At 43.9% G+C, this 26,420-nt stretch overlaps 2 protein-coding genes across 2 annotated transcripts in view; one reads left to right on the top strand and one right to left on the bottom strand.

The window, feature by feature from the left end:
* Nucleotides 1–18,088, top strand: part of LOC311109372 (phosphatidate phosphatase LPIN2-like) — a 46,208-nt gene extending 28,120 nt beyond the window's left edge. The window contains exons 8-20 of the mRNA XM_084152225.1: nucleotides 309–411; nucleotides 541–728; nucleotides 985–1,078; nucleotides 8,018–8,087; nucleotides 8,162–8,245; nucleotides 8,783–8,880; nucleotides 9,357–9,504; nucleotides 9,738–9,886; nucleotides 12,062–12,148; nucleotides 12,675–12,827; nucleotides 16,145–16,259; nucleotides 16,353–16,456; nucleotides 16,661–18,088. Of these exons, the coding sequence (XP_084008351.1) occupies nucleotides 309–411; nucleotides 541–728; nucleotides 985–1,078; nucleotides 8,018–8,087; nucleotides 8,162–8,245; nucleotides 8,783–8,880; nucleotides 9,357–9,504; nucleotides 9,738–9,886; nucleotides 12,062–12,148; nucleotides 12,675–12,827; nucleotides 16,145–16,259; nucleotides 16,353–16,456; nucleotides 16,661–16,805 (1,538 nt within the window). The 3' untranslated portion in view covers nucleotides 16,806–18,088. The remainder of the gene's footprint in view (nucleotides 1–308; nucleotides 412–540; nucleotides 729–984; nucleotides 1,079–8,017; nucleotides 8,088–8,161; nucleotides 8,246–8,782; nucleotides 8,881–9,356; nucleotides 9,505–9,737; nucleotides 9,887–12,061; nucleotides 12,149–12,674; nucleotides 12,828–16,144; nucleotides 16,260–16,352; nucleotides 16,457–16,660) is intronic.
* A 362-nt stretch (nucleotides 18,089–18,450) lies between these two features.
* The window catches only part of LOC311109158 (EMILIN-2-like), a gene marked incomplete at its 5' end in the record, with an annotated part of 33,089 nt that continues 25,119 nt past the window's right edge, over nucleotides 18,451–26,420 (bottom strand). Inside the window, 5 exons of the mRNA XM_084151981.1 lie at nucleotides 18,451–20,147; nucleotides 20,363–20,479; nucleotides 20,662–20,715; nucleotides 20,796–20,846; nucleotides 21,021–21,236. Of these exons, the coding sequence (XP_084008107.1) occupies nucleotides 19,810–20,147; nucleotides 20,363–20,479; nucleotides 20,662–20,715; nucleotides 20,796–20,846; nucleotides 21,021–21,236 (776 nt within the window). The 3' untranslated portion in view covers nucleotides 18,451–19,809. The remainder of the gene's footprint in view (nucleotides 20,148–20,362; nucleotides 20,480–20,661; nucleotides 20,716–20,795; nucleotides 20,847–21,020; nucleotides 21,237–26,420) is intronic.

The following is a 26,420-nucleotide window of genomic DNA, read 5'->3' as shown; positions in this document are numbered from 1 at the left end:
TAACAGGAAGGAAGTGGTTTGCTCTGAGGTCTTGGAAGTTCTTACTTGCCTCTCAGGATGTGTCTCAAATGGCACTCTATTCTCTATATAATGGACTACTTTTGACCAGGACCCATAGGGCTCTGGTCAAAAGTAGTGCACTGTAATAGGGAATAGGGTGCCATTTAGGATGCAGACTGGGGCTTTACAGAATGCACAAAGATTTCTCAAAAGTAAAGGAAGTGAAAAAAGGTGAACAACAGTATTTGTTTATGTGAATGTTGATGGTTTATGGGAATGTTGATGGTTTCTCTTTGGGTGTGACGAAGGTGTGACGAAGAGGAGTCAGCACCAGGGGCCTGAGGATATCTACCTGGATGACCTGAACGCTATGGAGCCTGACGTCGTCGCACGCTACTTAGGTCCCAAGAGGTACCTCATCATGTCTTTCATCACATGTATTGAAGCCTTATTCCCTTTATAGTGCACTACTTTTGACCAGGGCCCATATGGTTGTGTTGTAGTGACTGACCAGTCTGTGGTTGTGTCTGTGTGTTGCAGTGAGTCCGAGGCGTTCCCTAAGCACTGGGTGGAGGTTGGCCGGCGCGATGAGTCCCAGTCTCCCCAGTCCGTGGGCAGTGCAGCGGCCGACAGCGGGACCGATTGTCTGTCTGACTCGGCTGGGGATCTACCAGATGTCACCCTGTCTCTCTGTGGCGGGGTTGGAGAGAACTCTGAAATCTCCAAAGGTGAGGTCTCCTACTGTATGTAAGTGTTATATTATAGTGACTAGTGCAGTGTCCCAAATTGCACCCTATCCCCTAGGATAGTCCACTGCTTTTGACCAGGGCCTGTAGGGAGTAGGTTCCATTTGGGACGTAGCCTAGGGCCTTGATAAGTACGCAAATAACTAACTAGTACACTATTACTCACAAATGCCACAAATAATAATATGACATATGATATGATAATAGTGATGTAAATGCTATGATATTTTTATTGCAGAGAAATTCATGGAGCACATAATCACATATCATGAATTTGCTGAAAATCCAGCAATCATCGACAATCCCAATTTGGTGGTTCGATTTTCAAACCGGTGAGTCGTTACAGCCTTCATACTCATACTAATTCATCTTACTACATTGTACTAATTCTTAGACTATGAGATTTTGAACAGAAGATCACAATTAGTAGATTTCCTTGAACTTGAAACTAATCACAATTATTTGTATTACACACATACAATATACTGTATATACACTTAGTGTACAAAACATTAAGAACACCTGCTCTTTCCATGACATAGACTGACCAGGTGAATCCAGGTGAACGCTATTGATGTCACATGTTAAATCCACTTCAATCAGTGTAGATGAGGGGGTGGAGACAGGTTAAAGAAAGATTTTTAAGCCTTGAGGTAATTGAGACATGGATTGTGTATATGTGCCATTCAGAGGGTGAATGGGCAAGACAAAATATTTAAGTGCCTTTTGAATGGGGTATGGTAGTAGGTGCCAGGCGCACCGGTTTGAGTGTGGCAAAAACTGCAATGCTGCTGGGTTTTTCACGCTAAAAGGTTTCCTGTGTGTATCAAGAATGGTCCACCACCCAAAGGACATCCAGCCAACTTGACACAACTGTGGGAAGCATTGGAGTCAACATGGGCCAACATCCCTGTGGAATGCTTTCAACACCTTGTAGTCCATGCCCCAACGAATTGAGGCTGTTCTGATGGCAAAAGGGGGTGCAACTCAATATTAGGAATGTGTTCCTAATGTTTTATACACTCCATATATATATATATATATATATATATATATATATATATATATATATATATATATATATATATATATATATATATATATATACTGCTCAAAAAAATAAAGGGAACACTTAAACAACACAATGGAACTCCAAGTCAATCACACTTCTGTGAAATCAAACTGTCCACTTAGGAAGCAACACTGATTGACAATACATTTCACATGCTGTTGTGCAAATGGAATAGACAACAGGTGGAAATTATAGGCAATTAGCAAGACACCCCCAATAAAGGAGTGGTTCTGCAGGTGGTGACCACAGACCACTTCTCAGTTCCAATGCTTCCTGGCTGATGTTTTGGTCACTTTTGAATGCTGGCGGTGCTTACACTCTAGTGGTAGCATGAGAAGGAGTCTACAACCCACACAAGTGGCTCAGGTAGTGCAGCTCATCCAGGATGGCACATCAATGCGAGCTGTGGCAAGAAGGTTTGCTGTGTCTGTCAGCATAGTGTCCAGAGCATGGAGGCGCTACCAGGAGACAGGCCAATACATCAGGAGACGTGGAGGAGGCCGTAGGAGGGTAACAACCCAGCAGCAGGACCGCTACCTCCGCTACCTCCGCCTCAGAAACAGACTCCATGAGGGTGGTATGAGGGCCCAACGTCCACAGGTGGGGGTTGTGCTTACAGCCCAACACCGTGCAGGACGTTTGGCATTTGCCAGAGAACACCAAGATTGGCAAATTCGCCACTGGCGCCCTGTGCTCTTCACAGATGAAAGCAGGTTCACACTGAGCACATGTGACAGACGTGACAGAGTCTGGAGACGCCGTGGAGAACGTTCTGCTGCCTGCAACATCCTCCAGCATGACCGGTTTGGCGGTGGGTCAGTCATGGTGTGGGGTGGCATTTCTTTGGGGGGCCGCACAGCCCTCCATGTGCTCGCCAGAGGTAGCCTGACTGCCATTAGGTACCGAGATGAGATCCTCAGACCCCTTGTGAGACCATATGCTGGTGTGGTTGGCCCTGGGCTCCTCCTAATGCAAGACAATGCTAGACCTCATGTGGCTGGAGTGTGTCAGCAGTTCCTGCAAGAGGAAGGCATTGATGCTATGGACTGGCCCGCCCGTTCCCCAGACCTGAATCCAATTGAGTACATCTGGGACATCATGTCTCGCTCCATCCACCAACGCCACGTTGCACCACAGACTGTCCAGGAGTTGGCGGATGCTTTAGTCCAGGTCTGGGAGGAGATCCCTCAGGAGACCATCCGCCACTTCATCAGGAGCATGCCCAGGCGTTGTAGGGAGGTCATACAGGCACGTGGAGGCCACACACACTACTGAGCCTCATTTTGACTTGTTTTAAGGACATTACATCAAAGTTGGATCAGCCTGTAGTGTGGTTTTCCACTTTAATTTTGAGGGTGACTCCAAATCCAGACCTCCATGGGTTGATAAATTTGATTTCCATTGATCATTTTTGTGTGATTTTGTGGTCAGCACATTCAACTATGTAAAGAAAAAAGTATTTAATAAGATTATTTCATTCATTCAGATCTAGGATGTGTTATTTTAGTGTTTCCTTAATTTTTTTGAGCAGTGTAGAATGCCCTTTTGTGAATTTTCATCTGAGTTTAGAAGTGCAACTGAAGCAGAAAATTAGTCTGATGCCGAACATAAATTACAATAAGAAGCATTTTAGATCTGTGTTTACAAAACGCAGCAAGATATTTCTTATGCGTTTCATCTTATTTTTCCTGCATGAAAAACGCAGAAATATGAGTTAACACGACCCCTTGCTATCTAAGTAAGTGGCTGAATGAATGAGGTGACGGGGCATCATATTGTGTTCGCTTTCTGCCGTGTTTGAGAAGGCAAAGCCCTTTGGATGAGTTATTTGTACAGCTGCTACTGGTATCTTGATTTCCTTGAGTTTTTTCTCCTCTCTGTTCTTGGTGGTCTGCTCCTCCCCCCCTCTTCTCCGAGCAGAGCAGGCCGGCCCGTTGCCCTAGTGACTCCAGACTCCACACAGACACAGCTTGTAGACATGCTGCTGGAGAGCCAGTACTGCATGCGTCAAAACTTTGTTAATTTGCACAATGTCTCTCGTTCACATTTTCACTTATAAATGTCCAAACTCAACAAAAATGACATTCGGTAGCTCCTACCTATATATGTATAACTTTTATGAGCTGGATTGCCTGTCTTTGCAGTTCGTTTATTTTCGTTTGCACTCGTTAGCATATTTAGCTACTGGCCTTGATGGAAATTCGCAATTACTTGTGGTAATTTTGTTTGCATTCTGGTAATAGATGCCCAATGGGCTTTTTTGCTTTGGCGCCCCCTTGTGTACTAAACCAATAATACCGTATATCCCAGGGTGAGAGAAGCACGGTATGATGATGTGAAACCGTAGCACCGAGAGATGGGACAGAGGGGCTTAGGGTTTAAAATCCCATTCGTCGAGGTGTGTCCGGGTGGAAAGAGGCAAGGCAAGTAGAGCTCCGGGACAGACAGCCGGGACCTAGGGACACAAGGCTTAGAGTCCCTTGTTGCGTCCCAATAATCTCTCCTTTGCCCTGACCTGTGCACTTCCATTCATGGATTTCAAAGGTAATGACTGGTATTCCTCTAGAGCATTGGTTCTCAACTGGTTTTGCCTCGGGAAAAATAATCGCCAAAATACAATCTGTAAAACTATTAATATATTTAATGCTATATTAATAGTAAATGCAGCATTTAGATGGCAAGGGAACAACATTGCCACCTCTTTCATTGTCAATAATGAAAATGTGCCGATATTCTTGACGAAGATTGTTAATAAACTCACTATATTGGAAATACTGTGATTGAAGAAAAATTGTTCAGATATTAAATTAAATGTAAGTTCATTATCATTTCTACACACTTTCTACCTGGTTTAAGTCGTTTAAGTTCAGACTGGAGTATTTTTCCATTAAACAAAGATATATATATATAGTACCAGTCAAAAGTTTACACTGCTCAAAAAAATAAAGGGAACACTAAAATAACACATCCTAGATCTGAATGAATGAAATAATCTTATTAAATACTTTACATAGTTGAATGTGCTGACAACAAAATCACACAAAAATGATCAATGGAAATCAAATTTATCAACCCATGGAGGTCTGGATTTGGAGTCACCCTCAAAATTAAAGTGGAAAACCACACTACAGGCTGATCCAACTTTGATGTAATGTCCTTAAAACAAGTCAAAATGAGGCTCAGTAGTGTGTGTGGCCTCCACGTGCCTGTATGACCTCCCTACAACGCCTGGGCATGCTCCTGATGAGGTGACGGATGGTCTCCTGAGGGATCTCCTCCCAGACCTGGACTAAAGCATCCGCCAACTCCTGGACAGTCTGTGGTGCAACGTGGCGTTGGTGGATGGAGCGAGACATGATGTCCTAGATGTGCTCAATTGGATTCAGGTCTGGGGAACGGGCGGGCCAGTCCATAGCATCAATGCCTTCCTCTTGCAGGAACTGCTGACACACTCCAGCCACATGAGGTCTAGCATTGTTTTGCATTAGGAGGAACCCAGGGCCAACCGCACCAGCATATGGTCTCACAAGGGGTCTGAGGATCTCATCTCGGTACCTAATGGCAGTAAGGCTACCTCTGGCGAGCACATGGAGAAATGCCACCCCACACCATGACTGACCCACCGCCAAACCGGTCATGCTGGAGGATGTTGCAGGCAGCAGAACGTTCTCCACGGCGTCTCCAGACTCTGTCACGTCTGTCACATGTGCTCAGTGTGAACCTGCTTTCATCTGTGAAGAGCACAGGGCGCCAGTGGCGAATTTGCCAATCTTGGTGTTCTCTGGCAAATGCCAAACGTCCTGCACGGTGTTGGGCTGTAAGCACAACCCCCACCTGTGGACGTCGGGCCCTCATACAACCCTCATGGAGTCTGTTTCTGACCGTTTGAGCAGACACATGCACATTTGTGGCCTGCTAGAGGTCATTTTGCAGGGCTCTGGCAGTGCTCCTCCTTGCACAAAGGCGGAGGTAGCAGTCCTGCTGCTGGGTTGTTGCCCTCCTACGGCCTCCTCCACGTCTCCTGATGTATTGGCCTGTCTCCTGGAAGCGCCTCCATGCTCTGGACACTATGCTGACAGACACAGCAAACCTTTTTGCCACAGCTCGCATTGATGTGCCATCCTGGATGAGCTGCACTACCTGAGCCAATTGTGTGGGTTGTAGACTCCATCTCATGCTACCACTAGAGTGAAAGCACCGCCAGCATTCAAAAGTGACAAAACATCAGCCAGGAAGCATAGGAACTGAGAAGTGGTCTGTGGTCACCACCTGCAAACCAGTCCTTTATTGGGGGTGTCTTGCTAATTGCCTATAATTTCCACCTGTTGTCTATTCCATTTGCACAACAGCATGTGACATGTATTGTCAATCAGTGTTGCTTCCTAAGTGGACAGTTTGATTTCACAGAAGTGTGATTGACTTGGAGTTACATTGTGTTGTTTAAGTGTTCCCTTTATTTTTTTTGAGAAGTGTATATAAGGTAGTGTGTATATACAGTTGAAGTCGGAAGTTTACATACACTTAGGTTGGAGACATTAAAACTCGTTTTTCAACCACTCCACACATTTCTTGTTAACAAACTATAGTTTTGGAAAGTCGGTTAGGACATCTACTTTGTGCATGACAGAAGTAATTTTTCCAACAATTGTTTACAGACAGAATATTTCACTTATAATCCACTGTATCACAATTCCAGTGGGTCAAAGGTTTACATACACTATGTTGACTGTGCCTTAAACAGCTTGGAAAATTCCAGAAAATTATGTAATGGCTTTAGAAGCTTCTGATAGGCTAATTGACATCATTTGAGTCAATTGGAGGTATACCTGTGTATGTATTTCAAAGCCTACTTTCAAACTCAGTGCCTCTTTGCTTGACATCATGGGAATATCAAAATAAATCAGCCAAGACCTCAGAAAAAAATGTGTAGACCTCCACAAGTCTGGTTAATCCTTGGGAGCAATTTTCAGACGCCTGAAGGTACCACATTCATCTGTACAAACAATAGTACGCAAGTATAAACACCATGGGACCACGCAGCCGTCATACCGCTCAGGAAGGAGACGCGTTCTGTCTCCTAGAGATGAACGTACTTTGGTGCGAAAAGTGCAAATCAATCCCAGAACAACAGCAAAGGACCTTGTGAAGATGCTGTAGGAAACAGGTACAAAAGTATCTATATCCACAGTAAAACGAGTCCTATATCGACATAACCTGAAAGGCACCTCAGCAAGGAAGAAGCCACTGCTCCAAAACCGCCATAAAAAAGCCAGACTACGGTTTGCAACTGCACGTGGGGACAAAGATCGTACTTTTTGGAGAAATGTCCTCTGGTCTGATAAAACAAAAATAGAACTGTTTTGCCATAATGACCATTGTTATGTTTGGAGGAAAAAGGGGGAGCGCTTGCAAGCTGAAGAACACCATCCCAACCTTGAAGCACGGGGGGTGGCAGCATCATGCTGTGGGGGTGCTTTGCTGCAGGAGGAACTGGTGCACTTCACAAAATAGATGGCATCATGAGGAAGGAACATTATGTGGATATATTGAAGCAACATCTCAAGACATCAGTCAGGAAGTTAAAGCTTGGTTGAAAATGGGTCTTCCAAATGGACAATGACCCCAAGCATACTTCCAAAGTTGTGGCAAAATGGCTTAAGGACAACAAAGTCAAGGTATTGGAGTGGCCATCACAAAGCCCTGACCTCAATCCTATAGAAAATGTGTGGGTAGAACTGAAAAAGCGCGTGCGAGCAAGGAGGCCTACAAACCTGACTCAGTTACACCAGCTCTGTCAGGAGGAATGGGCCAAAATTCACCCAACTTATTGTGGGAAGCTTGTGGAAGGCTACCCGAAACGTTTGACCCAAGTTAAACAATTTAAAGGCAATGCTACCAAATAATAATTGAGTGTATGTAAACTTCTGACCCACTGGGAATGTGATGAAAGAAATAAAAGCTGAAATAATAAATAATTCTCTCTACTATTATTCTGACATTTTACATTCTTAAAATAAAGTGGTGATCCTAACTGACCTAAAACAGGGAATTTTTACTAGGATTAAATGTTAGGAATTGTGAAGAACTGAGTTTAAATGTATTTGGCTAAGGTGTATGTAAACCTCCGACTTCAACTGTGTGTGTGTGTATATATATATATATATATATATATTTCTTTCTTTCTTTCTTTCTTTTACAGATATTACAACTGGACATTGGCAGCTCCATTGATACTGAGTATGCAAGCTTTCCAGAAGAACCTGCCCAAGGTAGATCACAAGTTATGCATTCTAATTGTATGTTAGAACTTTCTGTGCATGTACTCATAAATACTTTATCTCAGGCCACAGAAGAGGCATGGGTGAAGGAGAAGATGCCTAAGAAGTCCGGCCGCTGGTGGTTCTGGAGGAAGAGCAGTGTCAAACAGGTAGGAATTGTGTCCCAAATGGAACCCTATTCCCTATATAGTGCACTAGTTTTGATCAGGGCCTATAGGGCTCTGTTCAAAATTAGTGCACTACATAGGTAATAGGGTGCCATTTGGGACGCACACAGGGTGTTCTTGCATTATGCTATAGGTCCACTTGTATTGATACTCTGTAGTACTCATAGTGAAATCGACCCTAAATGAACTGCTTTCTGGATACTATACTTTGTCAACTTGAACAGATGGTCCATGGTGTTCAGCCTCTCTTTCTTCATGCCTCTGTTTGTGTGGGCAGGAAATAGTTCCCATGTGAACGGCATTAGATTTGTTTTAATTTCCACTGTAAATGAGCCTAAGCAAGTCAGAGTGACGAGAACCATGTGCTCATTGTACTGCATGACTATAGGAAGGAGTTTTTAATGTAAAAATGGGCAGTAATTACACTATAAATCAATGAATAATACTAGGTCATATCAAATCAATGTTGACATGATGTTCCGTTAAGGGGTAATTCATGTTGTCTGCTCCTCTCACCAGTCTTCAGAGGCCAAGATGGACAGACAGGAGTCCCTGTCAGAGACACACGGAGACACAGAGAGCCCTGTCCTTGATCAACAGAGTCCAACAGTGCCACAGTGAGTCAGCCCAGCACCACCCTGTATGTCCCCTACCACCAGCCCCGGCGTTGTTTCATAAGGGGAAGCCCAATTAGTCACACAGTGATGTAACCCTCCTCCCCCATATTGTTGACACCAACCAATGGCAAACTGGATTAGCTCTGGAAAAACAGTGACCGATAGGAAGTGCCCCTGAGAACATGCACGAGAGACCCTGTTTAGAAGTCTCATCAGCATTTTGTCTTTCAGAAGTAAATAAAGCTGAATGACAATTCATATTGTTGGGATACTGCCCTCTAGTGGCAACATATACAAGTGCTGGGGGTTTATTTTGAATAACTGATTACATTTACATTTGATGTCTAGACAAGCATCATTCTTCAATTTATTTTCAGAGTAACTACTCAATCTCCTCATCTTTACTCATATTAGTTTAAACTTGTACTGTTTTTAGGAAGTCTGATGTTGAAATTAGGTTGTTATTTCAAATGCAGGCAAAAAGCAACAGCAGACTCCTCCAGTGATGAAGAATCTAAAGAGCTCAATGCAGTGGCACCTACTGAGTGCGTGCAGACAGAGATTCCAGCACCAACCGGATCGCACTCCTACAAGAAGTCTCTCCGCCTCTCATCTGACCAGATAGTAAGAGCCACGTTCATAACTTATAAAGTTACATTACCACAGAGTTGGACAGAGTGCACATCTCTGCATCCCTTGCCATAATGGCTTCTCTGACTGCATGGGCAGCGCCATTGAGGGCTTTTGGGGGCAAGTGCACCCTCTATCCAACTCTGTATATTAGCACGTCAGCAGATATTTGGAAAACCACTTGCTGTCACTCTCTCACGCACCACTTCATCTCTGTCTTCTCATAGGTGAGTCTGAAGCTGAGGGAGGGGCCTAATGACGTCACCTTCAGCATTACCACTCAGTACCAGGGGACGTGTCGCTGCGAGGGTACCATCTACCTGTGGAACTGGGATGACAAAGTCATCATCTCCGACATCGACGGCACCATCACCAAGTACAGTGGCTTTCAATCAATCAAATGTATTTATAAAGCCCGTTTTACATCAGCAGATGTCACAAAGTGCTATACAAAAACCCAGCCTAAAACCCCAAACAGCAAGCAATGCAGATGTACATTTACATTTAAGTCATTTAGCAGATGCTCTTATCCAGAGCGACTTACAGGAGCAATTAGGGTTAAGTGCCTTGCTCAAGGGCACATCGACAGATTTTTCACCTAGTCTGTAGAAGCACGGTGGCTAGGAAAAACTCCCTAGAATGGTAGAACCCGAGAGAGGAACCAGGCTCTGAGGGGTGGCCAGTCCCCTTCTGGCTGTGCCGGGTGGAGATTATAACAGTACATGGCCATTAAGGCCAGATTCAAACCTTCATAGATGACCAGCAGGGTCAAATAATAATCACAGTGGTTGTAGAGGTTGCAACAGGTCAGTACATCAGGAGTAAATGTCACTTGGCTTTTCATAGCCGGTCATTTAGAGGTTGAAATAGCAGATGAGGTAGAGAGAGAGAGAGTTGAAAACAGCAGGTTTGGGACAAGGTAGCACATCTGGTGAACAGGTCAGGGTTCCATTGCTGCAGGCAGAAGAGTGGAAACTGCTACAGCAGCACGACCAAGTGGACTGGGGACCGCAAGGAGTCATCAGGCCAGGTAGTCCTGAGGCATGGTCCTAGGGCTCAGGTCCTCTGGGAGGGGAGGGAGAGAGAGAGAATTAGAGGGAGCATACTTAAATTCACACAGGACACCAGATAAGACAGGAGAATTACACCAGATATAACAAACTGACCCTAGCCCCCCGGCACATAGAGTATTGCAGCATAGATACTGGAGGCTGAGACAGGGGGGGTCGGGAGACACTGTGGCCCCGTCCGACGATACCCCCGGACAGGGCCAACCAGGCAGGATATAACCCCACCCACTTTGCCAAAGCACAGCCCCCACACCACTAGAGGGATATCAACAGACCACCAACCTACTACCCTTAGACAAGGCTGAGTATAGCCCACGAAGATCTCCTCCGCTTTGCTCAACAGAAAAAGGGTACTAACAAATGAGCCACGGACAACCAAAACAAAACAGGTTGGGGTTTTAAAATGGGTTCTGAAAGGCATACATGTGGGTGCTTACTGAGTGCTGTACAAGCAAACTCGAGTAGGGTCTTAACCATAGCGATCATTTTTACATCTGTGCCATTATAGCGTCTGTGACAGCATGGGCAGCGTCATTGAGGCTACAACCCATAGGAATCCCCACCCAGTGGACTACTTTTAAATGGCGGAAGCATGGTGGAAGCCCTCAATGGCGCTGCCCATGCGAAAACGTCCTTTTGGCCACTAGAGGCCTCCATTATTCTCTATGGTCTTAACACACCAACCGTGGACACCCACAAGATTTGCCCAGTAACAGACAAGCTATAAGAAAAGTAAACCCACACTAACTTGGGTTAGGGACTGAAAATAAACATGGAGCCAACCAACCAAACAGGGGAGAGACAAGATAAAAGGCTTTGTTTATCAACTTAAAGAGGACGAGTAAAAAAATAAAAATAAAAGAGGTGCAGCTCTTCCAACATCCCTCATGCCATCTGAAGCACTGGACCAACAGCTCTTAAATATCAGCTGTGCCAGAACAGGGGAAACCTCTTCTGACTAACTAGGACGACAGGTGCAACCCATCCTGACCGATGAGTATGATTCCAATCAGAGCGTGCCACACCCACACAGAACCATCCTCGAAATTGACTTTGAGAGAAAAACCAAAGCCTGCAACGCCATTCAGTCCCCTCAGTGTCAACTCCTACAGTCTGAGGCTGTGTCCCAAATGGCACCCTATTCCCTGCTTAGTGCACCGTAGGGCCCTGGTCAAAAGTAGTGCACTATATAGGGAGTTGGATGCCATTTGGGACGCAGGGCCTACTGTCTGATTCTCAGGAGACTCAACATCTGATATGGGATTAAGGTCCTCTCCTGATCTTTGAATCTCACAGTTTATGTTTGTTTGATACTGGAGGTTTGTCTGGTAATGGTTTTCTGTTCAAAACACATGATTACACTTAATGAATCAGTTCGGACATGCTTCTTAAGTTATTGGGAATCCTATAAGGGATTCACGCTAGCTAATACCATCAGGTGAAGCTAGTTTTGAAGCCTCACAAAATGCTTATTTTCTTAGGTCGGATGTGTTTGGCCAAATCCTCCCTCAGCTTGGGAAAGACTGGACTCATCAAGGCATCGCTAAGCTCTACCACTCAGTGCATGAGTAAGTAAAGCCCCAGACCAGGGGCTGTATGTGTCAAGTGTCTCAGAGAGTACTGATCTAGGATTAGGGCCTCTATTCAATCTGTATCGTGGAAGTTCAGTGTTACGGCGTGATACAAATTTAAAGGTAATGTTCCCGCGTTAGCGTCGACTGCATTCACGTTAAACGCTGCATATGTCGGCTCAATCGGAAATTACCTTTTCATTTCTATTGCGCATTCTGTAACACTTCAGCGATACAGATTGAATAGAGCTCCTGTCCTTGTTCTTATTTATTGTTATCTAAAAAGCTAAACTGATCCTAAAATGGCTCTCCTACTCCGAAATATGTGATACACACGGCCCCAGAGCTACCGTTTCTGACATTCACCACTTATGCATGACTAATCACATTCTTGTTTCACATTTAAAAAAAATATTCCAGTAGCTCAACAATTAGATCGAGTGGGTAGGATAAGGATCTAATCTAGGCTCTATATGCATGTTGAGGTTGCAGTGACTTCAGTATGCATGTCTATTGTCTTCAGGAATGGCTACAAGTTCCTGTACTGTTCGGCGCGGGCCATCGGCATGGCCGACATGACCAGAGGGTACCTGCACTGGGTGAACGACCGGGGAACCATACTGCCTCGAGGACCCCTCATGCTCTCCCCCAGCAGCCTCTTCTCTGCCTTTCATAGGTAAAACTCACCTTTCCGTTCTCATTTGGTCAGTCTATTTATAATTGTAATACAGTCAAATATGGTTTAGTATGAAGATATGTCGAAATCCACAATTACGCTTGTAGCTAAGTTCATGCGCAGAAACACGTCATCGGGTCTAACGGTCGTCTCACGCCGAACTGTGCATGTGCAGGCCGTCAAATCAAAGGCACTCCTTAGATATAAAGTTGTTTTTGACTAAAATGAAAACGTGTTTCACTTTCACAAGATTGGCATAATAACATGTTCAGCTACTTAAAGGGATACAGATAAATGGGACCCTTTATCTACTTCCCCAGAGTCCAATGCACTTGTGGACACCATTTTTATGTCTCTGTGTCCAGCATTTAGTAAATTAGAGGTAGTTTCGCGAGCCAATGCTAACTAGTGTTAGCGTAGTGTTTCCCAAACTCGGTCCTGGCGACCCCAAGGGCTGCACGTTTTGGTTTTTGCCCAAGGACTGCACAGCTGACTCAAATAATCAATTCATCATTAAGCTTTGATTGCGCTAACGAGCAGATACCATAGACTTCCAGTCAATGCACTAACACTAGTTAGCAATTGCGCTAGTTGGCAACTTCCTTCAAACTGCACGCTGAGAAAAAAAAATGGTATCCACGATCATCTGACTCTGGGGAAGTAGATAAAGGGCCTCATTGCCAAAATCCCGAAGTATCCCATTAAGACATTGGCTCGAATTTCGTTTTTGCGTTTAGATTTCTAGAAAATTAACCCCCTAAGGTTGATGTCCATGCCCCCACAGAAATCTAATTAGCATAATAATAAAATATCCCCATAAAAATCTGTCAGTTTAAACTCGAGATATCTGTTTTTTTGCAATGGATGCGTCTCAATCCACCTACATTGAGGGGAAAAAAGTATTTGATCCGCTGCTGATTTTGTACGTTTGCCCACTGACAAAGACATGATCAGTCTATAATTTGAATGGTATGTTTATTTGAACAGTGAGAGACAGAATAACAACAAAAAAATCCAGAAATACACATGTCAAAAATGTTATAAATTGATTTGCATTTTAATGAGGGAAATAAGTATTTGACCTCTCTGCAAAACATGATTTAGTACTTGGTGGCAAAACCCTTGTTGGCAATCACAGAGGTCAGACGTTTCTTGTAGTTGGCCACCAGGTTTGCACACATCTCAGGAGCGATTTTGTTCCACTACTCTTTGCAGATCTTCTCCAAGTCATTAAGGTTTCGAGGCTGACGTTTGGTAACTCGAACCTTCAGCTCCCTCCACAGATTTTCTATGGGATTAAGGTCTGGAGACTGGCTAGGCCACTCCAGGACCTTAATGTGCTTCTTCTTGAGCCACTCCTTTGTTGCCTAGGCCGTGTGTTTTGGGTCATTGTCATGCTGGAATACCCATCCACGACCCATTTTCAATGCCCTTGCTGAGGGAAGGTGGTTCTCACCCAAGTTTTGACGGTACATGGCCCCGTCCATCGTCCTTTGATGCGGTGAAGTTGTCCTGTCCCCTTAGCAGAAAAACACCCCCAAAGCATAATGTTTCCACCTCCATGTTTGACGGTGGGGATGGTGTTCTTGGGGTCATAGGCAGCATTCCTCCTCCTCCAAACACGGCGAGTTGCGTTGATGCCAAAGAGCTCGATTTTGGTCTCATCTGACCACAACACTTTCACCCAGTTCTCCTCTGAATCATTCAGATGTTCATTGGCAAACTTCAGACGGGCATGTATATGTGCTTTCTTGAGCAGGGGGACCTTGCGGGCGCTGCAGGATTTCAGTCCTTCACGGCGTAGTGTGTTACCAATTGTTTTCTTGGTGACTATGGTCCCAGCTGCCTTGGGATCATTGACAAGATCCTCCCGTGTAGTTTTGGGCTGATTCCTCACCGTTCTCATGATCATTGCAACTCCCCGAGGTGAGAACTTGCATGGAGCCCCAGGCCGAGGGAGATTGACAGTTCTTTGTGTTTCTTCCATTTGCGAATAATCACACCAACATTTGTCACCTTCTCACCAAGCTGCTTGGCGATGGTCTTGTAGCCCATTCCAGCCTTGTGTAGGTCTACAATCTTGTCCCTGACATCCTTGGAGAGCACTTTGGTCTTGGCCATGGTGGAGAGTTTGGAATCTGATTGATTGATTGCTTCTGTGGACACGTGTCTTTTATACAGGTAACAAACTGAGATTAGGAGCACTCCCTTTAAGAGTGTGCTTCTAATCTCAGCTCGTTACCTGTATAAAAGACACCTGGGAGCCAGAAATCGTACTGATTGAGAGGGGGTCAAATACTTATTTCCCTCATTAAAATGCAAATAAATGTATAACAACATGTGTTTTTCTGGATTTTTTTTGTTGTTATTCTGACTCTCACTGTTCAAATAAACCTACCATTAAAATTATAGACTGATCATATCTTTGTCAGTGGGCAAACATACAAAATCAGCAGGGGATCAAATACTTTTTTCCCGCACTGTATGTCGCACTTCCGCATCTGCGGTGAAAGTTGACAGAGGTAGAGCCGTGTTTGTCAGACCATGAAACATCCCGAAAATTGGTCTTCTCACAAAATCATCTGTACCGTCCGAACGGTTTGGCTACAAACTATTATATCTATGGAAAGATGAGACTCTCACGAACACGATGGTGTTCTCCATTTTGCTCTACTACCCCCACAAGCGTCTTGGGACTCATCTGAATTCGGGACAGCCGATCTGCCAACTTCTGTCTGTAGCGTCCGAATAGTTTGGGCTACACACTAATATGTGGAAAGGTGAGACTCTCACGAACACATACATGCCCACAGGCCTCACAAAACTCGTCTGAAGGTCCAGTCGAAACAATGAATGGAAGTATACCGTATATGGAGACTGTTTAGTGCAAAAAATAAGGGGTTAAATACATGTAAATAAAAAATATTACAAATGTTTCCTGATCTTTTCTATATCTCAGATATAGGACAGACACTTCAGAACAAACTTCCTTTTGGGGTAATAGCAGCAAGGCCAAAAATGATTTATCCCCCTCCCCCTTAGACAGGGCTTAGACTCGGCTTAGACTCTTATGGGTTAACAACTAAGGAATACTTTTTCCACTTCTCTCATTGACTTCTCAAACACCAAATCCCGGTCTGGTCTGCCGAGTCATCTTTGCAAGCGTTCCCGGAGGTCTCGTGATGTTGGGCATCTGTGTTTAGAAACTCTCTGATACAGTTATGATATTGTTGCAAAATGGTTTGATTTAAACATTATAATAGTGTTGTAAAATGGTTACATTTCAAGCATTTTATTTTACTTTAACCTTCTATAAGGGAGGTAATTGAAAAGAAGCCAGAGAAGTTCAAGATTGAATGCCTCACAGACATCAAGAACCTCTTCTACCCAAACACACATCCCTTCTATGCAGCCTTTGGAAACCGAACAAATGTAAGCTTTGTTTTATCTTGTAATCATATACCTAATTTTGAATATTATTAGAATAGGGAGACTGTTAAAATGACACTTTCATTTTTGAATCAGGATGTGTTTGCCTACAAGCAAGTGGGTGTCCCTGTGTGTCGGATATTCACAGTCAATCCCAAAGGAGAGCTCATCCTAGAGCAAGCGAAAGGCAATAAAACATCGTAAGTAGCCACTTTACAGGTAGTTTATCTGTCTGTATGTCAGTAGTGTGGGTTTCTTTGGACGTATTTGGGCCGGGATTCGGCTCAAGCGTAAATTACCTTAAAAGTAAAGTGCAGTGCGTTTGTCGACCATGTGCCTTTGATTGAATCCCGACCTTGGTCAGTAAGTAACTGTTATCTAACCCCTTGCCTGTCTCACTGTAGGTACGGCCGACTGAGTGAACTGGTAGAGCACGTTTTTCCTTTACGCAGTAAGGAGCAGAGCGCCACCTTCAGTTTCCCAGAATTCAGTTCTTTCTGCTTCTGGAGACAGCCAATTGATGAAGTCTGTCTTGAGGAGCTGCTCTGAGACAACCAATCACTGAAGTGTGTCTTGAGGAGCTGTTCTGAGACAACCAATCACTGAAGTCAGTCTTCAGGAGCTGCTCTGATTCTGATTGGACAGTTCCCACAGCTGTGGTATTATTATCAGGTATTAAGGTAGTAATTAACAGACACTTTGGTACAGTAGATAAACTTTGTTTTTTGGATGAAAAAAAATAACTTGAAATCAACCTCATTGAAATCGGCATAGGCAATATTTTGTGTTGCGTAATAATTTCATGGCTCTTTCCATTATGATTGCTTGCACTGCCTTAATATCTGCTTTGATGACTGTATACTATGTGTCTACTGATGCTGATGCTTACTCAATTGTTTAGTGCTACACAGGTACAATAGCACTCATTGCAATGATATCAATAAGAACTGCCTCACATCATACATTTAGACTGTACAGCCTTTTTAGAATACAATGTGAAGAGAAAGAAGGCTGGCTTAGTTGTAAGGTTAGTTGGTTATTTGGCTTGAGTGATAATGCTGACCTTTCACTTCTCATTTGGTTCAGTCTGCTTAGAATTATAATACAGTTATATTGTTGCAATATGGTTAGATATTAATTTGGAGAATCATGCTGCTTGGAAAGGCCTTGCTGTATACAGTACATGCTAAGCTTTAACTGAGATTTTGCTCTGAGCTGCCAGTGGAACTGACAGAAGTCTTAGATACACACATACTGTATGATAATAGGTAGAGATTCAACTGATCTGAGCTGGCTCAATGTTTAAGACATACGGACAGATAGCTGTAGTGAGGTTAAAGGCGAAGGAAGCACTTTCTAAAGTGTAGCAGTTGCTCACACACACAGCACTGGAGATTTTGGAAGGAGACAGACTAATATGCACTGAAAGCAGTTTAGCAGACATTTTATGGGTTACCTTTACAATGTTTGTGTTATGAAATGAATGATTCTTTACGGGATATATTTATATTATGGCTTGTGTTTGTCTTGTATATTTGGAACTATATTTAGGTGTATTTTGTCATCCTCATTTCGCTGTTGTATTTGATGATGTTCAGAGGTGTTGCAGAGTTCCGCAGTAGTAATGCTGTTCTTTCTATGAAAGTGATATTGTGTGGAGAGTACACACATCTTAATGCTCTGGTATTTGTAGTTTTTTTCAGCAACTGCTTTGATAGTGATCAGTGTAACTCAAATGCCTTTTTTTTTTTTTTACATGTCGCCATGTACATTGAAGTGTGTGTTTGAGATATGAATCTTTACCAAAATAATAAATACATTCTAAGATTCCATGCAGATGTTTGGTGTAATGAGGGTGTGCATTTTGGAACCGCTCTTCTTGTGCCAACAATCTAGCTAAACAGCGCTGTTAAAAACACAGCATGACGTTTTGCTCAGAGACCTTCATCAGATAAATATTTTTTAGAATGGAGAGTGTCACACCTTCTGATGCATCCGATTATTCAAATGAGCACCTCTACTCCAGTTGTTTGAACACGCAATCCACTTTTTCCTAAACAGCTCTCACTGTAATTCATGTAAGAAACACCTGTGATACCATTCTGTCATCATTTATAGTGATACTATAAACAGTAGGCCTATAGAATAATAACACTACAATACCCTAGTTAATAAACACTCATGACCACTGTTTAGACAAAGCTTTTATTACAGGCCCCAGGGGCTGAATTTAAGTCCTCTGATCCAAGAAAAGGCACTGAAACATTTCCATTTCAGGCATTGGTCCTAAAGAACATTGGGAGTCATTGGGAGGAGGTGAAATACAAAGACCTTTCAAAACAACTGTCCTTGTCGAAATGTTCTGTATCCCTTGTCAAGTAGAAAAAGGACCAGCTTATTTGTTTAACGTTAGTTCCTCTAACAATGCTACAGGTAACTGCCAAAATAAAGGAAACTCTTGAGTAAATGAGGGATACAAAGTATATTAAAAGCAGGTGCTTCCACAGAGGTGGAACATTGAGTTAATTAAGCAATCAACATCCCATGTATAAAAATGCTGGGCAGGCCAATATTTTGGCCATTTTTTGGGGCTACCTTGACAATGCCCCCATCCACAGGGCACGAGTGGTCACTGAATGGTTTGATGAGCATGAAAACAATGTAAACCATATGCCATGGCCGTCTCAGTCACCAGATCTCAACCTAATTGAACACTTATGGGAGATTCTGGAGCGGCGCCTAAATGTTTTCCACCACCATCAATAAAACACCAAATGATGGAATTTCTTGTGGAAGAATGGTGTCGCATCCCTCCAATAGAGTTCCAGACACTTGTAGAATCTATGCCAAGGCGCATTGAAGCTGTTCTGGCTCGGGGTGGCCCAACGCCCTCTTAAGACACTATGTTGCTGTTTCCTTTATTTAGGCAGTTCTCTGTACTGTATGTAAGGTACTGTGTAATTGATTGTCCTCTCATAAAATAGTATTTAGAAAATATCAACAATTACACAGGTTTAAAATAAACACTACCACAAATGTAAACAAATTGAACACACACATCAACACAAGCACACATTCAAACATGTAACATTTCAAATATAATCAATCACCAAATTGTAATACTCCATAAATGGCAGTAGCCTGCCCTGTCCCCTCCATAAGGATCCTATGATCAAATATTTGATACACATTTCTCTTTTTGTATGAAAGCTCTGTCATAAGATTGCTTTAAAGTACTATCATGAGTTAATCTACTTGTTTTACTAAAATACCAGTAAGGCATGCTATGTTGGGCATACTACTGCCGCGTTCACATGCTAGTCGGAACTAGGAAACTCCAAAATGTCCGTCTTGCTAACTGGTTGAACACGACACGTGTAGAACTACAACCAATTAGCAAGTCACATTTCAGAGTTTCCTAGTTCCGACTAGCACGTGAACACGGCATACATCTAAAGTAGAATGGATGTTGTTTTGATGGTGGAGCTACATAAAGCAATATCATTGGTGGGGTTTTCTTTTTTAGGGGATAACTTTGTCTATAACATGGCGGCTATTTTTTTGAGGGGGTGGGGTAGAGAAGCACGGCGCTAAATGTTGAGAGGACCTCTGTGTTCTCTGAGATGGCAAGTTTGCCTGCGGTCATGACTAAACCTGCCCTGTCCCCACGCTTCAGAGTCAGAACCAGGCTCAGGGAGGCAGAGCCTCCGCAGTCACAGCTGGTGGAGCCAGCCCCACCTCCACCACCATTATCAGGGAGGTAACCGGCCGTGTCCAGCCTCTGGATGCTGCGGTTGGACACAGAGAACACTGCCTCCACCCTGGCACCTCTCTGGGCTGTTAGCACGGCACTCAGCAGGTAGTGGCCCTCCATGGGAACGTTAAAGATGCCTGGAAGACATGAAGAGGGTCAGAGGAAACCTATCAGCCACAACAGGGCACTCATACATGTCAGTTGTGAGAGTGAACAAACACGAGTTGACATTCATCTGTATTGTCACCTAGATGTACAACCATAAAACTCTTGATTATTTGGATAAGTTGTAGTTTACATCTAGGTTAGTGTGGTGATGTCCATATGTGTGTGACAGTGATGTAGTCGTTACCTGTGTGAGGGTCATAGTGTCCCCCATCATTCACCAACACCTTGTTGAAGCGGATGATGCCCACCTCCCCAGGGAAGGGCAAGCGGTTGAGCCCAGCCGAGAAGGACACCCGCTCACCTGACACAGAGATACAGGGTTAAAGTTTAATCTAATGTCACATTGACACAGTTTCTGTCCCAAATTTGGGACACACTCAAAACAAATTTTCAAGTGGTTATTGGGACAGATAATTCTTGTCCATACAGTAGCTGATTGGATTACTATGGAATTCATCGTAACAAGAGCACTACATATCTTACCTGTTAAAGTTAAATATGGATTGTGTAATGACGATCTCAGAGGAATGTGGGCAACTGTTGAAAGAGGTTCATTTTCAGGAGACTCAATTTTATCTTGATAGTAAATTTAATCAAATGAGTCAAATAGCACTTACCAGAAATCACTGGTATATTAGGCTTTAAAGACCCTGTAGATGGTGGGGAGGCTGTAAAATAATGAAGATACATTTCATGAGGTTTTGAAAGAATGCAATTAATCTTGCAAACATACCTACTTGCGTGTGCATGTGCTTGGGATGTATGTGTGTGTGTAGATATGCAAATGCACATGCATTCTGTACGTGTTCCTAGCCTCTCTCCCAGCTACCCCTATATCTCACCTGGGGCTCCAGCGAAGCCCTTGAGGGGGGACATGCTGCCGTCAGCCCCCTTGGGTGGTTTGGAAGACATGATGATTCCGGGGGCTCCTGCCTCCCCAGTCTCCATCATATGTGGTAGGGCCCCGTCTGATATTGGACCAACGGGTAAGACAGGGCTCTGAGGGACAGGCTTGGTCTCAGTGGGATTACCAGACTCCTCCACACCTACATGAACACCTGAAAAGAGGGGGTAATGACAAACCAGGGGGGTCAAGAGAAAGAAAGGATTGATCGAGGGATAAAACCCCAGACCAGCTGTGGAGAGGTCAACACATGTTAACAAACCAGCTGGTGTAAATGTGACTCCTGACACTGACAGACAGTAGGACTCTCCCAGTCTCATGTCCCCGTCAGCATTAAGTTATGGGCCAAAAATTCCAGTGAAGACAAAATGTCTGGACAAAAGAGAGGCATCAAAGAGATAATTCCTTTCAGACAGAAAGGTCAAGCTGTCACTGTCATTACTCTTAAACAGCCTCTGTGCTTCTAGAGTGAAAGCTTTCACTTTCCTTCCAGTAAAGTCAACCTTCCAGTAAAAGCTGGTTTGTAGGAACTAAGCAGTACGCAGGGCCACCTGTAGCGTTTTGGGGGCCTTAAGCAAGATTTTGTTGGGGGCCCCCCACCCACCTCGCGGGCAAAACATTTTAGTGGCCACCCTCTTGGCGCTGGAGAGAAAATGTGCAGCTTTAAAGGTACAATATGCAGAAATCGCTCTGCCATTTCCTGGTTGCTAAAATTCTAATAGTTCGCCTAATTTCAGTTTATGTGACAAAACAAGCAATGTATAGTGTAGAGAATCATTGTACCATCTAAACCGCTGTGAAATAACTTTTCCATAAGCAAAGATATTGTATATACAGCTGTTTGAAGCTGGTGTACAAAACCGAATGTAAAAGACGCAAAAACCAAACTTAAAAAACGGGGCACATATGTACGGCTTTTTAAACTTGCTTTCATTGACATTGATGAGTTATATATTGCAGCTTTAAAGTTAAGGTCCTGCAATTCTACACATTTCTTCATGGGGCAGAGAGAAACTTTAGCAGTTTTAAAACTCATTTAATGGGATTTTACTCATTTTGCCATGGGATAGGAAGAACATTTTGCAGTTTTAAAGCCGATTCCCTGCAGTTCAACACATTTTGCCATGACTTATGCAATGTTCATATGATATCTGAGTGAGAGTTTCTTACAAAATCAATGAGGGCCCCTGGGCACGTGCCTTGCGTGCCTGGTCAGTAATTCGGCCATGATTACTACAAGATAGCTGGCTAGACTAACTTACCTAGCAATCAATAACATGTTAGCTGATATGGGCTAATTGATTGACTGTCAGTGACTGACACAAGAGGAAAACTGCTGTTGTAAGTTGAGACCCCGACTGACTTTCTAGTGGTCGGGGGCCCTACACGCAGCACATAGTCTGTGTATAGGCAAAGTCATTGTGATGGCTTGTATTTTTTTTCTTATTGGCCCATTTCCTGTGTACTTTTTAGCTACAGTATATCTTCTCTTTCAATTTTTGGGGGGAATTCCACTCCCTCCCCTCAGTATTTTCTTACTTTATTTGACAGTTATGAAACAGATGGGGAGATAAATAGGTTGGAGACACAGGAGGAAGAGTGGATACGGGGATTTCAAATCAAATCAAATGTTATTTGCCACATGCATCGAATATAACAGGTGTAGACATTACAGTGAAATGCTTACTTACAGCCCTTAACCATCAATGCAGTTTTAAGAAAAGAAAAAAAGTGTTAAGTAAAAAATAGATAAGTAAAATATAAAAATAGCAAATAATTAAAGAGCAGCAGTAAAATAAAATAACAGTAGGGAGGCTATATACAGGGGGCACCGGTTAGTTGAGGTAATTGAGGTAATATGGACATGTGGGTAGAGTTAAAGTGACTATGCATAGATGATAAACAAACAGAGGTAGCAGCAGCATAAAAGAGGGGGGGGGGCAATGCAAATAGTTAGGGTAGCCATGATTAGCTGTTCAGGAGTCTTATAGCTTGGGGGTAGAAGCTGTTAAGAAGCCTTTTGGACCTAGACTTGGCGCTCCAGTACCGCTTGCCATGCGGTAGCAGAGAGAACAGTCTATGACTAGGGTGGCTGGAGTCTTTGACAATTTTTAGGGCCTTCCTCTGACACTGCCTGGTATAGAGGTCCTGGATGGCAGGAAGCTTGGCCCCAGTGATGTACTGGGCCGTACGGACTACCCTCTGTAGTGCCTTGCGGTCAGAGGCCGAGCAGTTGCCATACTAGGCGGTGATGCAACCAGTCAGGATGCTCTCGATGGTGCAGCTGTAGAACTTTTTGTTTTGAAGATCTGAGGATCCATGCCAAATCTTTTCAGTCTCCTGAGGGGGAATAGGCTTTGTTGTGCCCTCTTCACGACTGTCTTGGTGTGTTTGGACCATGATAGTTCGTTCGTGATGTGGACACCAAGGAACTTGAAGCTCTCAACCTGTTCCACTACAGCCCCCTCGATGAGAATGGGGGCATGCTCAGTCCTCTTTTTTTCCTGTAGTCCACAATCATCTCCTTTGTCTTGATCACGTTGAGGGAGAGGTGGTTATCCTGGCACCACACGGCAGGTCTCTGACCTCCTCCCATAGGCTGTCTCATCGTTGTCGGTGATCAGGCTTACCACTGTTGTGTCATCGGCAAACTTAATGATGGTGTTGGAGTCGTGCCTGGCCTTGCAGTCATGGGTGAACAGGGAGTACAGGAGGGGACTGAGCACGCACCCCTGAGGGGCCCCCGTGTTGAGGATCAGCGTGGCAGATGTGTTGTTACCTACCCTTACCACCTGGGGGCAGCCTGTCAGGAAGTCCAGGATCCAGTTGCAGAGGGAGGTGTTTAGTCCCAGGGTCCTTAGCTTAGTGATGAGCTTTGAGGGCACTATGGTGTTGAACGCTGAGCTGTATTCAATGAATAGCATTCTCACGTAGGTGTTCCTCTTGTCCAGGTGGGAAAAGGCAGTGTGGAGTGCAATAGAGATTGCATCATCTGTGGATCTGTTGGGGCGGTATGCAAATTGGAGTGGGTCTAGGGTTTCTGGGATAATGGTATTGATGTGAGCCATGACCAGCCTTTCAAAGCACTTAATGGCTACAGACGTGAGTGCTACGGGTCGGTAGTCATTTAGGCAGGTTATCTTAGTGTTCTTGGGCACAGGGACTATGGTGGTCTGCTTGAAACATCTTGGTATTACAGACTCAGTCAGGGACATGTTGAAAATGTCAGTGAAGACACTTGCCAGTTGGTCAGCGCATGCTCGGAGTACACGTCCTGGTAATCCGTCTGGCCCTGCGGCCTTGTTAATGTTGACCTGCTTAAAAGTCTTACTCACATCGGCTACGGAGAGCGTGATCACATAGTCATCCGGAACAGAGTTGCTTGCCTCGAAGCGAGCATAGAAGTGATTTAGCTCGTCTGGTTGGCTTGTGTCACTGGGCAGTACGATTCAATCTTAGTCCTGTATTGACATAACAGGATTTCTTATAAGCGTCCAGGTTAGAGTCCCGTTCCTTGAAAGCGGCAGCTCTACTCTTTAGCTCAGTGCGGATGTTGCCTGTAATCCATGGCTTCTGGTTGGGGTATGTACGTACGGTCACTGCAACGAGGCAACCAAAAACAATGAGAGCTGAGAGTAATTGTTGTAACTATTCAATCTTCTTTTTTGAGGGTTTCAATGGAATTGCTTTGTCCCCATTTCATTGTCACTTCACTACCGTCAATGGCGGAGCTGTTACATGGACTTATGCAAGTGTTTATAGCAATAGAATCGCCTCTCTTGAATATGATTCCATTTGAAATGGAACTCCAGAAGGTTCTTAGTTTTACAATCATCCACTGGTAATATTAGCACCTTCATGCTGTCTTTTCTTTGATTCACCAGTACTCTGTCGGATTTATTTATAACATTTGTGGATATGCATGTCCTTAGCTAGAGAGCAAAATCGAATACAAAAATGTGTTGCATGTACCGTTCGAATATGAACATTTGGTGCATATACAGTGGGGAAAAAAAGTATTTAGTCAGCCACCAATTGTGCAAGTTCTCCCACTTAAAAAGATGAGAGAGGCCTGTAATTTTCATCATAGGTACACGTCAACTATGACAGACAAACTGAGAAAAAAAATCCAGAAAATCACATTGTAGGATTTTTAATGAATTTATTTGCAAATTATGGTGGAAAATAAGTATTTGGTCACCTACAAACAAGCAAGATTTCTGGCTCTCACAGACCTGTATCTTCTTCTTTAAGATGCTCCTCTGTCCTCCACTCGTTACCGGAATTAATGGCACCTGTTTGAACATGTTATCAGTATAAAAGAGACCTGTCCACAACCTCAAACAGTCACACTCCAAACTTCACTATGGCCAAGACCAAAGAGCTGTCAAAGGACACCAGAAACAAAATTGTAGACCTGCACCAGGCTGGGAAGACTGAATCTGCAATAGGTAAGCAGCTTGGTTTGAAGAAATCAACTGTGGGAGCAATTATTAGGAAATGGAAGACATACAAGACCACTGATAATGTCCCTCGATCTGGGGCTCCACGCAAGATCTCACCCCGTGGGGTCAAAATGATCACAAGAATGGTGAGCAAAAATCCCAAAACCACACGGGGGGACCTAGTGAATGACCTGCAGAGAGCTGGGAACAAAGTAACAAAGCCTACCATCAGTAACACACTACGCCGCCAGGGACTCAAATCCTGCAGTGACAGACGTGTCCCCCTGCTTAAGCCAGTACATGTCCAGGCCCATCTGAAGTTTGCTAGAGTGCATTTGGATGATCCAGAAGAGGATTGGGAGAATGTCATATGGTCAGATGAAACCAAAATAGAACTTTTTGGTAAAAACTCAACTCGTCGTGTTTGGAGGACAAAGAATGCTGAGTTGCATCCAAAGAACACCATACCTACTGTGAAGCATGGGGGTGGAAACATCATGCTTTGGGGCTGTTTTTCTGCAAAGGGACCAGGACGACTGATCCGTGTAAAGGAAAGAATGAATGGGGCCATGTATCGTGAGATTTTTTTGTGAAAACCTCCTTCCATCAGCAAGGGCATTGAAGATGAAACATGGCTGGGTCTTTCAGTATGACAATGATCCCAAACACACCGCCCGGGCAACGAAGGAGTGGCTTCGTAAGAAGCATTTCAAGGTCCTGGAGTGGCCTAGCCAGTCTCCAGATCTCAACTCCATAGAAAATATTTGGAGGGAGTTGAAAGTCCATGTTGCCCAGCGACAGCCCCAAAACATCACTGCTCTAGAGGAGATCTGCATGGAGGAATGGGCCAAAATACCAGCAACAGTGTGTGAAAACCTTGTGAAGACTTACAG

Source organism: Coregonus lavaretus (assembly GCF_964263955.1).
Source record: "Coregonus lavaretus genome assembly, chromosome: 34".
NCBI classification, from domain to species: Eukaryota; Metazoa; Chordata; class Actinopteri; order Salmoniformes; family Salmonidae; genus Coregonus; species Coregonus lavaretus.
This window is presented reverse-complemented; position numbering and strand designations above follow the sequence as displayed.